This window comes from Hyperoodon ampullatus, assembly GCF_949752795.1.
Source record: "Hyperoodon ampullatus genome assembly, chromosome: 3".
NCBI classification, from domain to species: Eukaryota; Metazoa; Chordata; class Mammalia; order Artiodactyla; family Ziphiidae; genus Hyperoodon; species Hyperoodon ampullatus.
The window spans coordinates 48,144,923-48,160,271 of NC_136916.1; the positions used below are offsets into that span (position 1 = coordinate 48,144,923).

A 15,349-nucleotide genomic window follows, 5' to 3' on the forward strand; every position below is an offset into this window, starting at 1 on the left:
ATCTTTTAGTCACATAAAACTCCCAAGAAAAGGGGCCTTCACGGAAATAACGTGGGAAAAGACCTCTCATGAATGACCTCTTTTTAGAAGGGTGGGTGGATAGGAAGATGCAGGAGGACTATAGTTAAAAAAAAAAAAAAAAGTAGACCTGGAGTTAGAAGAGTAGAGGTCTTGTCCCAACTGTTTACCAGTTAACCTAATGCCCCTAGGTCTCAGTTCCCTCATTTGTAAAATGGGATGATAACAGTATCCACATTTTTGGTCACGGTGAGACTTTGATGAGGAAAGGCATATGAAGCAAGTATTGTAGAATGCAGACATAGCTGGGATGATGATGATGACAGAGATGTTAAAACACAGGCTGTGTGACATTGGGAAAGTCACTTAGATACTCTGGCTTCAGTTTCCTCATCTTCAGAAGGAGCAAATCTCATAGGATCAGTTGGAATTCTGTTCAGCAACAGTTCTTACGTTTCTTGAGTATCTTCTGTGTTGGTGCCACACTGAGAATTCAGAGCAGGGTGAGGCTGGGTCCTCACTCTCCAGAAGCTCACCATGGGGGAAGGGGACAGACACACGCACTGATGACTCTTCTTTTGAGAAGACATGGTCTCAAAAAACATCGAGGTTCATGGGTGTAAGTGTTCAGGGCAGGAGGGTCCTGAAGAGCTTGGTAGGGAGGGAGTGTTTGGGCTTTGAAGGGTGAGTAGAGAAGGATTGTCTTCCCCTGTTGAGAAACATTTATCCTCAGGATAAAGGCCAAACTCTTCAGAGTTGATAAGCAAGGCACTAGGGTCAGACTGTGCAGTCCATCTTAGCTTTGCCACTTTCCAGACGGTGGGACCCCTGCCTTGATACTTAATCTCTTGGTGAGTCAATGTCCTCATCTGAAAAATGGGGATACAGGACAGTAATAGTGCCTACCTCAAAGGGTGGTTGTGAGGATTAAATGAGGTAATACATGAAAAGTACTTGCAACTGGGGTCACAGGGACTATTACATAAATATGAGCAGTTGTGATGAATATTCAATGCCTGGCTTGCTTCTACTTGTATTTCAGGTCTTAGGTTAGTCATCACCTCCTCTGGGAAGACTTTTCCGACACAGGCTAACTCCTAAGGCCACGTTGTGAGCTCCCACGGGTATCACTTCTTCTACCAAAGCACCGACACCAGTCATCTTTCGGTATCCCCACCAGACTGCAAACTCCATAGGATAGGGGCCCGTGGATTGTGTTGGCTGCTGGAAGGGACACCTGGTAGGCACTCAGTCCCGCCCCGGGACTGACCCTGGGAGGGTGCAGAGCCGTGGGGGAAGGTAGGTGACCAACACGGGCTGGGTCTGCGCCCTAGGGAGAAAATGCAGCTTGACGAGTCAGGCGAGTGCGGGACCCCGCCCCGGCTCCTCCCCCAGCCGGGCCTCAGCCCCGCCCCCGCGCTGCTCCTGCCGGCGCTACTGGCCTGCGCGGTCCCCACTCTCCCCGCCTCCAGAGGAGCGGCCCCCGGCTTATTCCACTTGCGAGAAGCACCAAGCCGAGCCCACCACCAACGCCGCTGAGGGATGCTGCGCTCCACGTCCACAGTCACCCTGCTCTCGAGCGGCGGCTCCAGCGCTCCCGGGGCGCCCAACAGGAGGGTGAGTAGTTGCTGTCCCGCTTCCTGTCCAGGCCGCCCGGCTGTCGGGGTCTGGGGATGGAGACGCACGGAAACCGGTCCCTTGGCCCTGACACCCCACCTGGACTCAATTTTAGGTCCTGTCTCAGCTCTGAACGAGACCTTTCTTTTCTACGTCCCAGAGGCGCCGCACTGGCTCGAAGGGCTTAAGGGACTTTAGGGAATTACCGGAGATTTCCTCCCCTTCCTGCCTCGCCTATCAAGCCAAGTGTATTGGTGGCACCAGTTTAAAAAGCAAGGGAAACTTTCTGCATTGTCCCTATCTTGAGACTCAAAGGTAATGAATGTCTTTAACACCCAAACTTTCCTCCTTCCAGTGATGAAAAGAAAGGGCCACTTGTCCCCACTCGTGATAGAGTAACACTGATTTGGAGTGCGCTTAATCTAGGTAGGCTTCATTTTTATCAATACAAAGTAGAAATTACCTGCTGGCCACCTAGGAGCCCAGTTGTGGGACTTGGGTTTCTGCAAACTGCTTTCTTCTTTCTGATTTAAGTATTAGCACAGTGGGCACCATCTTCACCTAGGATGCCCTTTGGAAGTGATGTTTCTTTGCCATCTTTGTTGCATCTTTTCTCATCTCTCCAGATGCTCTTTGAAAGAAATGCTAGCCACATCGTTCCCATTGCATATCTCTTCCAAGATTTGTACCTCAGAGCATACTGCCAGGGCTTTGGTTTGTGCCTTTTTGGTTCATCTGTTCATTATGATGTTCAGTACTCATCATTTGGGTGAGTACTTTTCTGTGGTTGAGACTTCTCTAATCATATTTCCCCTAGGTTTAGCTAAACAAGTAGGTAAGTCCAAGCCAGGGCCCCTTTTGGTACTCCTGTCTGTTTTCTAGTCTTGTAGACGTGCTTATTTGATTTTGTATACCTCAACCAAGAGACTAGCAGTTGTCTTCAATGCTGTTTTTCTTTAGCTCTGGAAGAAAGACTCTGTGTTACCCCTGGGTCTGGGCCAGGTGATGGGTTCAGATATATGCACGTGCACCACTTAGGGCCGACAGAACTCTGGTTGTCCAATCATTAGCTTCATAAAGAAAGATCCCCATTAGGTCCAAGTGGGTTTCCAACCACAATCCCAGCCTTACACCAAGATGGGTGTTTGCCTTTTTTTTGGGAAATCCTTCTCAGTTGGAACATAATTATGACTGAGAAAGAATGAAGTCACTGAAAAGCTAGCCCTGAGCCTGGACAGCGTCACACATGGGACCAGATTGCATTAAATTCTCTAGGTCCCCCTCCAGAGTGGGTACTAGTTGGGTGGCTAGAGTGATAATGGGTGGATGAAATGTGACTAATATCGTAGGTAACTTTTCTGAAGATTTTTTTTTCTCAAATATTTACTTTCAAGTATTTCTTTAGTTGTAAGTGCTGTGGTGTCTGGCACAATAAACACACTACTGAGAAGGCTTTGCTCTTTGAATAAGACAACTGAAATACTTGGGTCTGAATGGGTCTGCACCCTGAATCAGACCGTGTAGGGCTGCTCTGAGCACATGGGTAGGTTCTGCAAAGAAGATATCTAAAGTTTCTAGGGTCCCCTTTATGACTTCCAACTCTGCTCAGGATTTGCAAATGGCACAAGTACTGTGTGTGTGTATGTGTAAACTATGATCTTTGATTAATTGATTTATTAAACAATGTTTATAGATCTGTGTGATGCAGGGTTAGATATTGGGGTCCACTCCAACTGTGGGAGCAGACATTGTCACAGGCTACCATATGCAAAATGATGGTTGTAATAGTGGGGTAGAGTGTTGACAAGGTGGTGTAGAAGCTAAAAGAAAAGGTTCTTCTTGAAGCATCTGAGGAAGGCCTCCCTCTGTAGGAGACATGTGTGTTTAGTCTTGCAGGATGAGTGGGACTTTGTAAGGCAATTGACATCATTGAGATACTGAAAAAAGGAAATATGATTCTTCTAAATGGAACTCTTGGCATATACTGTATAACAGTGGTGTATTGGACCTGCTTTAGGGCAAAACACTTATTTTTTTGAAAAACAAGAATAGGATGCCTTGAAAATAAAATTGTAGACCAAACAAGTGAAAAGCAAAAAAGTGTTCCCTAAGTTGAAAGTTTTTCAATAAACTCTGTATTGTTCTGTCTTTGCTCTCAGATATTGGACAAGTGATGGTCTTGAACAGTAACAAGTTAGCCATTAAAATAACATTTCTGTTTCATCCAAAGAGCTTACCAAATTAGGGACTGCAGGGGAACCAGGATGTGTTGATCCAGGCATTCAAGCCAACCAGAAATGGCGCTGACAGCTGACACTGAGCAGGGAGTTCTCTGAGTCAGCCACCAGGGTGGTATGGCCAGACCAGAGTGTCACTAGTTATCCTTTGTTCAATAGCTGCCACCTACAATTTGTACTTCCTTCTTATCTGAAATCTCTCAAGGGGGAAAAAAAAACAGGTGGGAGAGTAATTTCTGTCAGCTGATAAACAAAGCTCTGAGAGGCATTTATGGATGCCAACCAGCAGGGGTTATAAAATTAAAAAAAAAATCTGCCTTCCAACCAGTTGTGCACTAAAAATAGTTTTATCTATGGCAACAACAGGAAGATAAATTGGCTGGAGAATAACCATAGACAGGTTGATGACCTTGGAGAATAAACGTGTTTTAAAATCTTGACATTGCTTTGTGATTTGGAAAGGAATTTTGTAAATGCAGTTAATCCCACTGAATGAGACTTTGCAGTGAAAGGTCAGTTGTGTGGCCAGGTTGTGTGCTTTGGGGGAAAGGCACGTGTTGCTTTGTGCAGCCAGATGTATTTGGTTGAGCTGTTCAGCGAGGGTGGTGTGAGATGATAGACTTGTCAGGGGTTCCCCCAGCACCATGCTCTGTCGATAATAGGAGACTGTTGGCTACAGTTACTGGTATCATGGCCCCTCAGTGGCACATAAAAAACAAAACCAAACCCAACAAGGCCACAGGGATAGGACTGTCTCGTGGCCTGCTCTTGCCAATATTTCTTTGTATTTGGCAAAGGCTTCCTCCGTTCAAAACTGGAATGGGCTGCTCAGTCATTACTTCCTCACTCTCCTGGGTCCCATTTCTGTCTGATAGGCTCAAAAGAAAGAATTCTCCTTAGCTGGCCGGTGAATGGGTCAGACAGGTGTTTACCTCACTTCCTTTTCCTTTCACAGAAACATCTATGTGCATAACTTCTGTATCATCCTATGGGGCTCTGAGGAAGGGACACTGGGCATTGTGGGACCTCAGTGTCTGGTGGAAGGAGGCTGGGTGCAGCATCCCCCAGGGAGGGGATGGGCAGGGGGCCCGCTGTACTCAGAAAACAGTTGGCTGCTCCCCTGGGACCTCCTGAACCCAGTTGAGAGGTTTTAGTCAAAAAGCCTCTGCCACTAAGAATTGATAGTTGTAGGCTCAGAAAAAAAATGTCCCGACTTCTCTGCTTTGGTTCACCCATCTCACTGTGTCAGATGTAGGATGAAGGGACCTGAGTTCTGGGGATTCTTAAGGAAACCTGAGACCCGGAGGCTGGGTGTTACCACTGAGCTTCTGGTGACTTAGGAAACCCTTTCAGGTCAGCCTCAAAAATTGTAGAATTGAGTGCAGGGAGCTGTGGATCCTGGGCCAACTAACTAGAGACCAAGTTGAAATGTTTTGATCTAATATATAATACATACTTCCAGTGATTACGTGTGTTACGGTCTTCTGGCTTCCTGCAGCCTTCTCTCTCCGCCGAAAACTGTCCTGATAGATATTTCCCAGCACACAGAATAGTAACACAGAGTTATTTACCTCTTTCCGTCCTTAGAAGAGTGATATTTCCTAAATGTTAGTCACCCTGCTGACTGTTCTTTGTCTTTTAAGGCCAGAGTGATCCCTCTAAAGTGCAATTACCTAGCCCCTCTACTTCAAGACCCCCCTCAGTCTTGTACCCCCAGGAACAAGCACAAACCCCCTTAGTTTAGTACCCAGGGCCCTCTGATCTGGCCTTTGCCTTCCCCTTCCCCCTCCTCATTCATACTCTTTGCAGGTGTCCCAAATTACTTGCTATTCCCCAAGCTTTTGATGCTGTTCCTCGCCTCTGACAAAGGGTCAGCTCCTCCAGGAAGTCTGCTCTGAACCCCCTCTTCCGTGTTCCCCTAGAGGCCTGTGCACCCCATCATTGCTCCTATCTATGATTAACTACTTGAGAAGGTTTCAGGACCCTGCCTCCCCAAGCCTGGTGTAATAGGTGCTTAAAAAGAAGAGGGTCACCAGGGTCCTCAAACAGCCACACTTAACACTGAGTTGGCAAACGGGAAAACAGGAAGAGAAGCTTGGGATGAAGCCAGCCCATGACCTCTGGCCCACCTGGGCAGGAAGCAGGTGCCCTGTGGATGGGAGTGTCGGCCTAGGTGAGGAGTTTGACAGCTCTGGGAAGGCCTCCAAATATTCCAGGTGCTTCATCCTGTTGCACTGTCGGAGTTTCATTCCTTTGGTTAAGTGAGTGGTTCTCTACTCTGTTTACGCATGGAATACCGAGAAGCTTAAAATACCTCTGCCCAGGCCCCAGCCCAGACCGTCTAAATGAGAACATTGGAAAGTAGAGAATAACATCAGCATTGTTTAGGCAGCTCCCTGGGTGATTCTAATGTGTGGCCGAGGATTGGAACTCTTCCTTCCAGGGTTGCTCTCCCAGACAGCTTTCTTGGAAATGCAGACAGTCCTGGGCCTGTGTTCTGAAAGGTCCCTTTGCCTTGGTGGAAGGGCAAGGTGGGGGTGGTGGTCAGGGGGTAGGAGTCATAACACGCCAGGTCACACTGGTGTCTGCGTGTGTTCGTACCTGTGTTTTTCTCTCTGGGTCTTGGCATTCGGGGCACATGGTGAGCCTGGTACAGATGAGCCAGCTAGAGCAGGAAGGAGAAGTCACCATCCTCCTACTGATGAATTTTGTCTGGAGTCAGCCCTGACACAGAAAAGGGGGTTCCAGGACACTTTATGCTGCCTGGAAGAAGCGTCCAAGTATGTAGGTCAAGGGTTGGCAAGCTACAACCCTGTAGTCAGATGCAGCCCTCCACCTGTTTTGTACTCTGAGCTAAGAATGGTTGTTACAGGGCTTGCAGACCCTCAGTGTTTACTATCTGGCCCTTTACAGAAAAAGTTTGCCTCACCCTGATGTAGATAATCAGGCCTGCAAGTTCAGGGCCAAAGCCTACTTCAAAGTAAGAGGCCTACTTCAGAAGGGGCAGGCCCTGTTCCACCTGTGTATTCCAGAGATTTTATGCTTGTGCTTAGCAGAGGGATTGTGGTGTCCATCCTCCCAGCTACAACCTTAGTGGACACACCTTCTGTTGTTAGGTGGAGCTGGGCAGAGTCCCACGGTCACAAAGTGGACTAGACCTGAGGGAAGTGTAAATGCACTTGGCTCATTTCCTTAGGGAAATCCATGTTTGTAAACTGATGAGCAAACCTGGCACCTCCCTAGGTGATCTTCACCCCTTTTTATTTGAGAGGGACAATTTTCCCTCAGGTGAGCCCAGGTACTTGAAGCTGAGAGCATGATGGTACGTGGATCCCAGAATCCCCCCTCCATGGGGACCAGCTTTCTGCCTCCACAAAGGGGGTCAGAAACAAGTCCCCAGAGGCCCGGCTTTGCTCCTAGGTGCCCTGATTGCAGACAAGGACTCGGTTGTGTATCTTCTTGTGGAAGAGGCTTGAATGCTCGCTGCCCCTGCCTTGCTATTCCTCCCATGGGGGTTGGTTTTTGAAGAAAGTGGAAGGCTCTCTGGGGAGTTTCAGGTACATTCTCCGTACTGTGTTTTAGTTCAACCTAAAAAGAAACCCACACTGATATTTACTGAGCAGGGCCTATTATGTGTTGATACTATGCTGAGCGCTGTAAGGGCTACAGAAGCAATTAAGGTACAAAGCCTACTTGGGAGCCCTGTTTCCCCCTCTCCAGTCCATGTTGTTGGGTGTGGAACATAATAGGAGGTACTCAATAATTGCTATTGAATCACTGAACTCAGATTTGAGTGTTAGTCCCTTCCTCCAGAAATTTAAATGGCTCCCCAATGTCTTCCATTAGAGGCCTTGCTTTGCCATCAGGCATTTGTAGCTTGTCAGAGTTTGGCCCCTACCTGTTTGTCCATTTTCCTCCCCCACTGTTGCTCAGGGTGCAGGCCCATTTACCATTTTCAGAACATGCCAATGTCTATGCCTTTGGCCGGCCTGGAATGAATGCCTTGCCTGGTAATTGTCTGTTGTTATTCTGATGATGGATTCTCCCAACCTCACTGACCCAAGCAGTCCTTTCTCTCCTTCTATACCCAGCTCAAATGTCATCTCTAGGAGCCTTCCGACATACTCCCACCTCCAGTTAAGATGATTGTTCTCCTTCCTATATTCCCAGGGTAAAAAAGACGACTTACAGAGTACTTGATATGTACCAGAAACTGTTCTAAGCCCTTTTCATTAGTTTCTTCATTAGTTTATTTAATCCTCGCCACAAGTTCAAGAGAGTGGTTCTGCAGTATTGTTAGCTGTGTTTTACAACTAAAGTAACTGAAGCAATAAAAATTAAGTAGCTTTCCAAAGGTTTCATAGCTAGTAGGTGTCAGAACCAAAATTGGAACCCAGAAGTGCAGTTCCATCGTGCCTTAACCACAAACGACCCTGTCTCTCCCAATATTATATTGGTTATACCAAGTGCTCTTGATTGCCCTTTGTGGGTGTGTTTCTGGATTATGAGCCTCTATGGGCATGGCTATTTCTTTTCCATATTAGTACCCTCATAGCCCTTAAAAGTATTTTACAAGTAGTGGGTGCTCAGTACTTAAAGTACACTAAGTCCATCTTCCTGCTTTTGATGCACTGGAAGGGACCCTTTCTTGTAGGGACGGCTGGTCCAGCAGTAGTGTTCAGGGTAAGTAAGATTCAGCTCTCCTCAAAGTTCAGAACACAAGGCTGAGCCAGCTGCCGTGGGAACCCCTGGGAATAAACTACCTTACCTGCCTCTCAGGTACTGTCCAGCCTGGGCTGCTCTGGGTATTATGTACCTGAGTGTCAGGAAACCATGAAGGTCAGCATCCTAAAATGCTCAGAGAGATAAGCAACACTGCCTTGATCTTACTCAGTGGGACATTTTCCCACAGGGAGATTCCTGAAAGTGAATGACTAAAGGGAGATAATCTACTGGGTCAATCTATCTGATGCATTCAGGGGTTACTTAGTGCTTCTGTAAAGAAATTCAGAGTACTTTTTAGACCTTTGGGATGTTCTCTTTGCTGCTCCTGAAGCAGTCCTGTGGGTCTAGGAAGGATTGATCTCTCTCTCTCTGTCTCTCTCTGTCTGATATAGTTGCTCTCAATCTTTATTATTGCTATGACTACTATGATTTTTAATTTAAAAACTTACACGTACTTGGAACAGGTGTAGACATCGCAGAAATCCCACTTTCCAAAGATAACCACCACTACCACCAGCAGCAGCTGGCTGTGTTTCCTTAAAGACATTTCTGCCCCCCACAAATCTATACAAATTATCAGATTGTATTTAAAAAACAAAAATGGGGTTATTGTTAACATTTTTCCCCCAGCACCTTTCTTTTTTTCACATGACAGTACATTTGACCATCTTATTAGGAAGGGTCTGATCCTGTTCCAAGCTGGGTTTGAATTGCATCTGTATAGTCAGTCCATCTGTGGATCAGCACTGATTACAGAATGCAAGCACCACGTGTAATCCATGCCTTACTGTTTCCATAAAAGCACTTCTAATGACAAGAGTAAACACTCTACACAGGGGCCTGGGTGTAGCCGCAAGCACCTGCTGCACCTGCCAGATAGCTTTGAAGTCAAATGTTTATTTCACATGTTCATTTTATTTTAATTCATTATCTATCACCAGGTAAAACTGATAGTTTAGAGAAATGCATTCTCTTTATCCTGCGTCTTTGCGTACCGTAGGGTATACATGGTTCGGGGAGACTTACAGGAAGTGTGTTGAGGAATATCGGAGTTCTGAGTGGACAAATAAAGAATTGTCTCAATCAGGGGGAGGGGACTTCTCATTTTGAGTGACTGGACCCATGAGGTCCCTTCTGGGCCTTGTCTTTTCTTCAGGTTTTTAGTTTATTCTGAAAATTATTGCCATTAGGGATTACCCCTCTAGGGCAATCAGCCTAAAAAAAGGTATCACTTGCAGTACTAATACCCATTAGATCCGTTGACCAAATTGTTTAGTATTATAGAAAGCAGAGCCAGGAAGCCAGTTAAGCCTATATCATTTTGGAGCTTGTAGGATGATGATAATATCTAGATAATAATAAAAATATCTAATACTGATAGAGGCTTACTATGTGCCAGACACCTTCCTTTACCTGCCTTTACCCTTGAGATTCAGAGAGATTAAAAATTTGCTCATAATCAACACAGCCTAGTAGGTATTGGAACCTGTGTATGTGCGTGTGCACCTGTGTAGGTATATACATGTGTGCGCATACTCTGTGTGTGTGGGTGTGTGTGATGTGGTGCAGGAGAAAAGCCCTTCCTTTTCTCTGCAAAATTGTGCTGTGGCTCAGATCCAGCCTACCAGACAAGATTATTGAGCATCACAGACTTGGATTACCTGCCTGGTATGAGTTACACTTTGATGTTTGTGCAAATGCCAGCTGTTTTCAGCCAGTCCAAGTGGCCTGTAATCAAAGGGTTACCTTTCTCTGGAGGCCCTCGAATACCCATCAGTGTTGTGGATTGTCAGCTAAGAGAGCTACGTGCTGGGATGGCTTGGTTTCTCTTTGGCCAGCATGACTGGCGATGAGCTTTGAAGGTTTATTGCAAAGTTGGCCATGTGTCAGGCCACATCTCACCCTGGGGTCACTGGAGTCAAAGCTTGCCCAGAGGAGAGTGAGGATGAAGAAGGATCTTGAAACCAAATCACATGGCTGAAAGGACTGGGGTTGTTTAGTGCAGAAGAAAGGAGGTTCAGGCCTGTGAAGAGTAAAGGGAATTCTGTTGCAGTCCCTGAGGGCACCCTGGGTCCATTAGGTAGGCGTTCTGAGGAAGAACTTGTAAGTTCATTATCAGGAAGCTAGAGGTGTCAGGTAGCAAAATGGGGTACCTCAGAGGGAGGCAGTGGTGTGTGTGGAAGTGCTGATGTGTTCCAAATGTGTTCTCACCTGTACATGGAAAATGTTACCCTCCGGCTGGGTGTCCACCTGCCAGGAGCACTGTTGGGTTAGGGGGTTCCTTCGTAGGCTGGCAGGTTGGCGTTCAAAGGTCTTTTACAATCATATCCAACGCTGGGCTTCTTGGATGCAGGGTACTTTTGCTCAGAAGCTGCCCTGTGGACCAGTGCAGATCTGTGACCCTGCAAACCAGGTTGGGGGGTGTATTAGTTTGCTAGGGTTGCTGCAAAAAGGTACCACAGGCCGGGTGACTTAAGCAGGAGCAATGTATTGTCTCACGGTTGTGGAGACCAGAAGTCCAAAATCAAGGTGTCAGCAGGATCGGTTCCTTAGGGGGGCTGTGAGGAAAGGGTCTGTTCCAGGCCCTTCTCCTTCGCATGCTCACATGGTGTTCTTCCTGTATGCGTGTCTGTCTCCCAATTTCCCCGTTATATAAGGACACCAGTTATTTGGGATTAGGACCCACCCTAATGACCTCATTTTAGCTTCTGTAACCTCTATAAAGACCCTATTTTCAAATAAAGTCACGTTCTGAGGCGCTAGGGGTTAGGACTTCAACATAATACATTTTAGGGGGACACAATTCAACCCATAACAGGGACAAGCAGTGCTCTCATGAGGGCAGTTGGCTGTGGGCTGGGCACTCTGGGTGCTGCTTTGGCCCTCTGGGGTTTGTTGTTGTTTTAATGGTAGGATCACTTCTCTCTGGAAAATGTCACAGTCGGACCAGGCTGTGACAATAGGATGAAATAGACATCATGTGGCATTAAGTACATTGTCATTGTTGTGCAACCATCACCACCGTCCATCTCCAGAATTTTTTCATCTTTTCCAACTGAAACTCCATACCCATGAAAGGATAACTCAGCCCCTGGCAACCGCCATTCTGCTCTCTGTCTCTATGAATTTGACTACTCTAGGGACCTCACGTAAGTGGAAGCATATTGGATTTGTCCTTTTGTGCCTGCCTTATTTCACTCAGCATAATGTCCTCAAGTTTCCTCCACGTTGTAGCATGTGTCAGAATTCTCTTCCTTTATAAGGCTGTATAATATTCTGTTCTATGTATGTACCACATTTTATTCCTTCATGCGTTGATGGACATTTGGGATGTTTCTACCTTTTGGCTGTTGTGAATAATGCTGCTGTGAACATGGGTATATAGACTTTAAAAAAAAAGGTTGTGATTAAACATGTACATGTCTGTTATAGGAAAAGCCAACACAGAGTCAAGTAGAAAGCACCCTCCTACCCCATCACCACTGTGTATAGTTTGGCCTCTATCCTTCTAGCTGTATTTTGGCCTATGGATGTGAAATCAGATCGTTCTGTACTGTCACGGAACATGAGCCATTAAAAAAAAAATGTTTGAACTCTGTGAAACTATTCAGTAGTCTCCTAAAAAAGGAAAACATAAAACATAAGCAGTGAGGTGATGAGTGCCTGTGATGAGCCAGGCAAAGGCTGGTCTTACCCCGGCGTCCCCTGTGAGATTGGTACCATCATCACCATTGCTAAGTAGGGGAAAGAGGCTCTGAGAAGCCCCAGGTCATCTGGCTGCTGCAAATGCAAATGCAGGTTCATAACAGGCCTCTTCTCTCATCTCAGGCAAATGTCTGCAGACTACGGCTGACCGTACCTCCTGAAAGTCCAGGGTCTGAGTCAAGTGAAAAGAAGGTTGAAAGAAGAGAGAAGGTAAGCCATCTCTGAAGTGAAGCCCTGACCAGTCCCATCTTTGTACTCTTTTATTTTAACCCCTTTTCCTGCCATCCTCCATCCAGGCTATCCACAGAGCCTGCATGTCAGCAGCTGTGTGATGAGAGGCCCTCTTGAACTTGCCCCCCATCTGCCATCTTCCCAGAAGTCAGGCTGCTTTGCTGTCTCCTGTCCCTGCTCTTGCTTCTTGGTGAACGTAGGCTCTGTGTGGCCTTGAGGCTCCGGGAGTGCTGGCCTTAGCGACAGGTGTTGTGGCTGGGAACGTGTTTTTCCTGAAAGAGCCTCATCCCGTTGAGTCAAAGGGCCCATTGTGAGCTGCCGGCGGGGCCTGAGCCTTTCTCTGTGGCTGGAGCCAGAGGCCCCGCTCACATGGTGGAGGGGTTGCCTGGAGAGGAACAGCCCAGCAGCAGCTCTGGCGCGGCAAGGGCACCCGGCTGCAGGGAGGAGTTGCGCAGGCGTTTTTGTGCCAGCTGCTGTGCTACACGCTGGGCCACAAAGATAGCTCTGACCTTGGCCTTGCCTTGAGAAACTCGTAGTTTTGCAGGTGAGACAGACGTATAAGTAAACCAAGATGACGTGATCGTTCGAGTGTTAGGCTCCAGAAGTGTAAGCAGGGCTCTGGGAACATGGAGAGTTGGGCCATATCAAAGGACCCAGAAGCCTGTTTGAAAGGGCTCTCACTGGTAAAAATGGAAAAATTTCAACATTAAAAAGAATTAATGACAGTGATGAGCCGTGGCACATTGAATAATAAAAAACCCTCATGGATTTATAGTAATAATCAGAGAGAGAGATTCAGAGAGAGATTATAAAAGGGAAAGCTCTTCTTTATATGACATCAGCTGATAAATTTAGAAAATCTCTGCTTTGTAACCCCCAGGTCAGGTCATGAATGAATGCAAATACTAATTGGTGGAAGATGACTGTGGAGCAGTATATTCATGTGAGCTCAAGAGTATTACCCCACTGGGCTTCCCTGGTGGCGCAGTGGTTGAGAGTCCGCCTGCCGATGCAGGGGACACAGGTTCGTGCCCCAGTCCAGGAAGATCCCACATGCCGCGGAGCGGCTGGGCCCGTGAGCCATGGCCGCTGAGCCTGCGCGTCCGGAGCCTGTGCTCCGCAACGGGAGAGGCCACAGCAGTGAGAGGCCCGCGTACTGCAAAAAAAAAAAAAAAAAAAAAAAAAGAGTATTACCTCACTGATCACTTACTGACTCTGAAGGTACAATATGCCACAGTATGGTAGCCAGTAGTTCTACCAGGTGATCCGATTCAGCATTACCAGTAGTGGGCAGCCTGGTATTATGTGACTTTTGATGTGATACAATTCAGAAGTAAACAATGTTACCAGTAATATTCATGCCAAACTTGTTTAATTGAATCTAGTAATAAGGACACAGAAAAATCCAAAATGTGGGACTGTCTACAAAAAATTAGCCAGGCTCCCTTAATAAATTCAATGTTATTTCAGAAAAATGAGAATCTGTTGGAGATAAAAGGGACTAGAGAGACTTAATATCATTATAACAAATTAAACCTTAATTAAATCCTGGATCCAAAAAAAATCTATAAAAGATATATTGGGATAACTGTACAGTTTTGAATATGAACCCATATATTACATATTATTGAATAAATAGTACTTTTCTTACTTGTGATAATGGTACATTGGTTACTTAGTTTATTCTTCCAGCTTCTCTGTACCTTTGAGCATTCTCCAAAGAAAAAGTTTGGGGGTAAAAGCTCATAACCAAAGAGAGCGGGAGTGGTCAGGCTTTGGCTGCTGGACCCTGGCTGATGACCAGGGGCCTGTGTTGCTGGGGGAAGGGGTCCCCTTCTGCCCTCACCAATCCCCTCCCTGTCCTTCCTTTCAAAGCTGATAGATTGGTCAGAGAAGTGGCCCTGGGCTGTGTCCAGGGGCTCATGGGCAGCTTAGCACATGGGGAATCAGAACGAGTGCTTGCTGGAGAAAGGGGCCCAGGCTGGGGTGAGTGACAGGACAAGGGCCTCGTATGCATGGTAGACACAGTGGGAAATTTGGTCTTTGGGAGTTAGACCCGAGCCGCACGCCTGGGGAGATGTTTGTGAGGGGCTTCTGGGTGCTGACACTGGGACAGTGGATGCTGTGAGGCACTGGAGTGCATGTCACTGCACAAGAATAGTCAAGTATTCCCGAAGAAAGAGGCAAAGTGTTCTATGTCATGGGCGCCTTGGTAACCACATTGTGTACCGATTTGCCTATTGGTCTTGAAGAGCGCTTTTCAAACTTTTAAAAGCAATTAGACCCTCCTTTTTTTTTTTTTTTTTTTTTGATCAAAATGTCATCCTGAAGCAGGATGTAATCCAGGTGAAAGTGGTGCTGGTGGGGGACAAAGTGCTTCCAGTCTCCCTGCACCCTGCACCCTCCTGCCTGGGAACTCAAGGGGCGTGCGGAGAAATGCTGGGGGAGAGAATGCACCAGGATGCTTCTTAGACTGGGTGGACCAGGTGTGCAGCCTGAGTGCCCGTCTCTGATGCATCAGTGGCTCACTGCAGAAGAACTGGGGTAGAGAGGAGGAGGGTGTGGCTGCCTGTTACCCCAGAACCGAAGTCCTTGGGTGGTGGCCGCACTTGAAGGTCCTGGTGGTAACTGTGAGGCTGTTCTGGGTGATTTTGTCACCATGTCCTAGCCAGGTGCCTGGTCTTGAGTCATTGGGAGCCAGAGGCAGGCACCAGCAGGGAGGCCCTGGGGGTGCCAGCTCCTCTGATGTGCCTTCGGTGTGGCTGCCCCTCTCTGTGACATCATACATAGCCCACAAAATTGCAAGATGCCGGGAA

The 15,349-nt window shown here is 47.0% G+C and overlaps 1 protein-coding gene across 2 annotated transcripts in view; it reads left to right on the top strand.

Annotated features, from left to right (window-relative positions):
• Window positions 1–1,560: 1,560 nt before the first annotated feature.
• Window positions 1,561–15,349, top strand: part of MYZAP (myocardial zonula adherens protein) — a gene marked incomplete at its 5' end in the record, with an annotated part of 112,757 nt that continues 98,968 nt past the window's right edge. For both annotated transcript variants that reach the window (XM_079700397.1, XM_079700398.1), the window contains 2 exons: window positions 1,561–1,635; window positions 12,426–12,512. In XM_079700397.1, the coding sequence (XP_079556523.1) occupies window positions 1,561–1,635; window positions 12,426–12,512 (162 nt within the window). The remainder of the gene's footprint in view (window positions 1,636–12,425; window positions 12,513–15,349) is intronic.